The sequence below is a fragment of the Maylandia zebra genome, linkage group LG3 (genome assembly GCF_041146795.1).
Source record: "Maylandia zebra isolate NMK-2024a linkage group LG3, Mzebra_GT3a, whole genome shotgun sequence".
Lineage (NCBI taxonomy): Eukaryota > Metazoa > Chordata > Actinopteri > Cichliformes > Cichlidae > Maylandia > Maylandia zebra.
Genome location: NC_135169.1, coordinates 33,714,848 through 33,720,219, shown reverse-complemented (window position 1 = coordinate 33,720,219; position 5,372 = coordinate 33,714,848). Strand labels below are relative to the sequence as shown.

Here is a 5,372-nt window from a genome sequence, read left to right as displayed (position 1 = left end):
TCCCTGTGAAGATGATCAGGTTATTTGACACAAGAAAATAATTTTTTTTAATCTTTATTTTTTGTATTTTTACATTATATTTACAGTTATTATTTTTAAACTGCATGTGTTTTATGTACTCACTCTTCTTTCCAAAGGTTTTAAATTTAATAAGAGCGTATGTGACATCTTGATGTTCATCTAATCCTGAAATGTTCATATTTTAGTTACAGGATTGTAAACATGTCACATGGAATTAGTTTCATTAAATCAAAAACAAGTTTCATCTGTAACTGCTCTGTGCTTTTCAACACATATACTGCACCATTTCTGTTGTCTTCGACATGAGAAACTGATTCGTAGATGTGATTAGTACCTAAAAAAAGACGAACCAGGGTCACATTAATCATTTTAATAAAAACATAAAAAAGAGATTAAATATTTCTGTTCATGATATTTTCGGACCATGAACCCATAAAGTTGTTACTGTTTGTGTTGTTATGATATTAAACAACAACATTGTGGATTCTTTCAGTCGACTTAAAGACACAATCAGGTTGTAAAATCCTGTTTATTTCTCATTTTATGTTCATGTGTCAGCTGGCTGTTTGGATGTTTGTTCCACTGGATTTTGACGAACGTTCTTTGAAAAGCTGCTGAGCACAAAATTAACCCTCAAAACTGTTCCTGTTAATGAAGACTGATTTAAAAGTCAATATTAATAATGATGATAATAAAGATCGGTAAAATGCTGACCGTATTGAACATAGCCGTACTCATGAGTTTCATTCTGGTTGACTCCATGATTTGTGGAGGAGCCCGGACTGTGACTCTCAGACTGGATCGACCTAAAACAGGAAATAAACACAATAAACTCAAAAGTAACTGATGTTTGTTTAAAATAATAATAAAAAGTATTTTACCAACCTGGTGAAGCAGGAATCTGTGAAAGAGACAAATGTTATTACACATGTTTGTCATGTATAAATTGTTCCACTGATATTTAGTGTCATGAGATCAGAATACATGTATATGTGTGAATAATTAAAGTGTATGTAGTAAATAAACTCTAATACAGCATGAAAAGAAGAGGCTCTTACACTTGGACTGTCTGCAGCGATACAACAAGAGCAGGAGAATAATAATGAGAGAGACTCCACAAACCAGTCCAACCATCAACCACACAGGAGATGAAGAGCTGTCAGCTCCAGACACAGTTACTGTAACAACAAACAATAATTAATTATTAATAAAGTATAAAACAAACACTCTGAGAGCACAAATCTCTGCTAAGGCAGCTCACTCTGTTGACAGTATTTGCTTTTAAGGGAACACTATTGCATTTTCTATGTATTTATTTATTCTATGTAGTGCAGCCACTTTATGAACACTCTCTGTCTTGTCACATTCCCTCAGAATTCCTGCCCTAACTGCTCTCTCCTCTCCCACAGATCTGCCGCCCTCACGCTGTTATGTCCGCTCCTCTGGCCTGTCTCTCTCACCTCAGTTAAGATGGTTTTGTAGGACTCACTCCTTAAGTTTAAGTTCATTTATGTTTTGTTCTTGTTGACCAAGTCGAAGCTTGCAAAATGTTGCGTTAAATGAATGAACCTTTGTTTGATGAAGAAACTTTCACTCATTACTTCCTGCACTTGAGTCCTGAATCACAACAATATTAAACCTGACAATATACAGATATTACAAAATATTACAAAAAGTTCTGACAAAATAGATCCAGGTGACTTCAAGCCTTTAAACAGACAATCTAATGTTTCTTCTCAAGCATGAAATCCATTAAAATCCATCAAATGCTTTGATCCTGCTCACCTTTAACTGACATCCAGCTCTGTGCTGACTCTCTTCCTGAGTACTGACACTTGTAGAAACCTTCATCAGACTTTGACACTGCAGAGATCTTCAGCTCTCCTCGGGTATCATTTTGAATAAGTTTGTCATTGTGATAGAAAAACACATTGGAAAGTATTTGTTGTGTTCTCAAACTGCAGCTCAGATTAACAGAAGCTCCCTCAGTCACAGGATGAACAGGACTCACCAGGATAGGAACATCACCATCTGTGAAACAACCACACACAATTGTTTCAGTCACATCAGCTGGTGCACACTGTTAGAAAAAGCTGAGACATAATAACAAGGATGGATTACAGAAATGCTTTTTATGATGAAGATCTGATCTTGTATTTAAAATCTACTGTATATGTCCTATTTTTACCAAATAATTTCTATAGTACTTGTTTTGAATTGCTATTTGCAAAATAAAAAGTTAATCTCTTAAGGTCTCGGTTATTGTTTACGTAACGTGAATGAAGCACAACAAATGCTACATTAATGTAGTCACAGTAGTGCCATACGTCTCCTCAGTAAATGTGCTCCACCCAGAAAGGTCACATGTGAACACAAAAACTTCACTCAACCAAACCTCATTACAATGAAGAAAAATATGAGACTGAGTTCTCTTTAGAAAGTGTGATGGTGGAAGTTTTAACCGGGACTGTGATGATGATGATGATGATGATGAGTTAAGGTATGGCTTGTTCACTTTAGAGAGGATGAGAACATGTTTATTACAGTATGTTGATGCGCAACCGATTTTTAGCTTTTAAAAACTGAACAAATCTGTAAAGAAAAAAACAACCAAACATTTAAAGTATTTCAAATTCCATTTGCTGCAAAGCCGAAAAGGTTTCCACTCCACAATCTGAAATGCACATGTTTAACAAGCATCTGACTAAATTAGATGATGATATTCATGTTTATATGTGACTGCTCTAGTAGCGAGGTGTGGTTTCAGCACAGCTGCAAGAGGAGAGGTGGGGCAGAATAGATCTGCACTGAGGAGATCTGACACACAGCATGATCTTTGACACCACTGCACTTTTTTACATGATTATCTTTACGAATAACACTTTGATGACAGAGTTGTTGAGATTTTTAGTGGTTTAAATACAAAAGAGAAAATATGAAAACAACTTTTTGCTAAAAATCATTTATAAAAATCCATCACGTGTTGATCCTGCTCACCTTTAACTGACATCCAGCTCTGTGCTGACTCTCTTCCTGAGTACTGACACTTGTAGAAACCTTCATCAGACTTTGACACTGCAGAGATCTTCAGCTCTACTCGGGTATCATTTTGAATAAGTTTGTCATTGTGATAGAAAAACACATTGGAAAGTATTTTTTGTGTTCTCAAACTGCAGCTCAGACTAACAGAAGCTCCCTCAGTCACAGGATGAACAGGACTCACCAGGATAGGACCATTACCATCATCTGTGACACAATCACACACAATTGTTTCAGTCACATCAGCTGGTGCACACTTTGAGAAAAAGCTGTGAGTCGTGTCTCATGATCTACATGCAGACCTGGCTTCAGAGAGATTTTCTGAGAGCCTGGTTTTAATGACTGGAGAGACGTTTGAACAAGTGACAACATTTCAGTGCTTAGATGTTCAGTTACAGTTGGTTCATCATGTGGACCATCAACACTTCGTGTCGTCAGCACTTGCATTTTTGTTAGAAGGCTGAGGGTCCATGGAGTGTATAATTGCATCATGTTACTATTTTATGTGGAGATTGTTGAATCTGCTATTTGTGATATCACTACATGTTTTGGCAAACTTTCTGTCAAGCTCAGATCCCAAATTCAAAATTTGATTAAGAGGACTGGAAATATAGTTGGGATGCTCCCTTCATCCTCCCTGCAGGAGTCAAATTATTAACAGTGACATAATTTAATGGTTATACTTGAAATTGTAAACATTTGTATGTTTGTCTTATTTTGCATCACGTGTTTGCCTGAATTTTTCTGAATGGAGACAATAAAAGTTCATTTAATCTGATGACCGAGATGTTGAGCTTTGTAGAGTTTTATTCTGACACAGATCATATAAAATTACTGTCTGCAAATTTTTACAAACGTAATTATGAAAAAATAGAATGAAATGAGACCAACAAATTAGAATATTTTGATGCTTTTCTGTCTAAAATTGTCAGAATTTTTTTTGTTTTGCCACATAGAATTACTTCACATACAGCAAAGCTGAGACAAATGTTCATGTGACGTCTAAATCATTCAGATCCAAGAAGTAAATGTATAATAACATACTCTGTACAGTGATGTTGACTGCACTGCTGAACTCTCCCGATCCAGACTCACACCAGTACACTCCAGTATCTGACTTTGATGTGTGGATGTTACATGTGGATCCAGTCATTCTCTCACAGTTATAATAATATAAAGGATCACTCTGGGGAACAGTCATCACTCTCCACTCAGTGAAGTTTCCCTCACAGGTCAGTGAGACAGAGTCAGAGGTGAAGTGTTGCACTCTGTCAGGACTCACTGTGAGAGACGCTGCTGAATGAACATCTGGAAACAACATGCAGTGAAGAGACAAAGCTCACAGATGTTAGGATTCAAAATATCACAGTGAAAATATTTGTTTGTTTGACGCTTTTGTTTTGAAAATCAAATTTAATAGTTCAATATGATAAAGTGTTTGTTTGGTGAGACAACACTGAGTCTGACAACAAGCCCTGAATCACACAGACAGTCAAATCAATGGAAAACAAAGGAGCCGAATACTGACATGTTTAAGATGATCTAACCCACATGCTTTATCTGCTGGCAGCTCATGTAGAGCTTGGTACAGGTCATGTGACATCATGAGCTTTGAGTCATCACTCTCAGCATCATCCACCTGATACAGATCACTCTGAACACACTTCAGTCATTTGCTGTAATGTTTCTGTCATAATTCTGTGATATTGTCTGTTTCACAGATTCCTTCTACAGTGAGATATTTTGCAGCAGCAGGACCAAAACTAAAAACCTTTGAAGTATATTTTAAATGAACAATAACAGCAGCTGTTATTTGTGACGTCTTCTTCTAGCGTCCATCTGTAGTCAGTGTTTCTCTTGTATTTGTCAGAGCTGTTAACCTGCCTGCTGACATCTTTGTTTCTTTATTAACTATATTTGACTTTTTTATCTGAACACCTACCTGAGCACTAAACAAAGAGTCTTAACTGTGTAAATCCTGTCTGTGCACTAAGTAAAAATAATCAGTACAAACAGTATGTACACAGACATCAATAGTTGTCATGGAGATGATATTTTAATGGTCTAAATGTTGTTGAATAAAAATGATGAGCTAACATGAGGTCATTGAAAGGACAGAGAGAAACAAACTGACCTGCAGACCAGACAAACTTTGGTTGACTGTGATCAGTGTGATACTCTGGGTCTCCTCTTCCAGCTCTGCACACATATCCTGCTGTGTGTGTCTGTCCATGAATGATGTAGGAGTCCTGTGCAGTCCCACTGCCATCAGGTAGCAGCTCATAACTGGAGGATTCCTCTGATAGATCAGG

At 36.8% G+C, this 5,372-nt stretch overlaps 1 protein-coding gene across 1 annotated transcript; it reads right to left on the bottom strand.

Moving 5' to 3' along the window:
• Positions 1-206: 206 nt before the first annotated feature.
• LOC112431124 (uncharacterized) lies at positions 207-1,169 on the bottom strand. Its single transcript, XM_076882217.1, has 4 exons — positions 1,080-1,169; positions 907-922; positions 736-827; positions 207-355 (listed from the first exon to the last, which is right to left on the bottom strand). Exons 1-4 carry the CDS (start codon positions 1,153-1,155, stop codon positions 207-209), a joined length of 333 nt encoding a protein of 110 aa, XP_076738332.1. The 5' UTR covers positions 1,156-1,169.
• Positions 1,170-5,372: the final 4,203 nt, after the last annotated feature.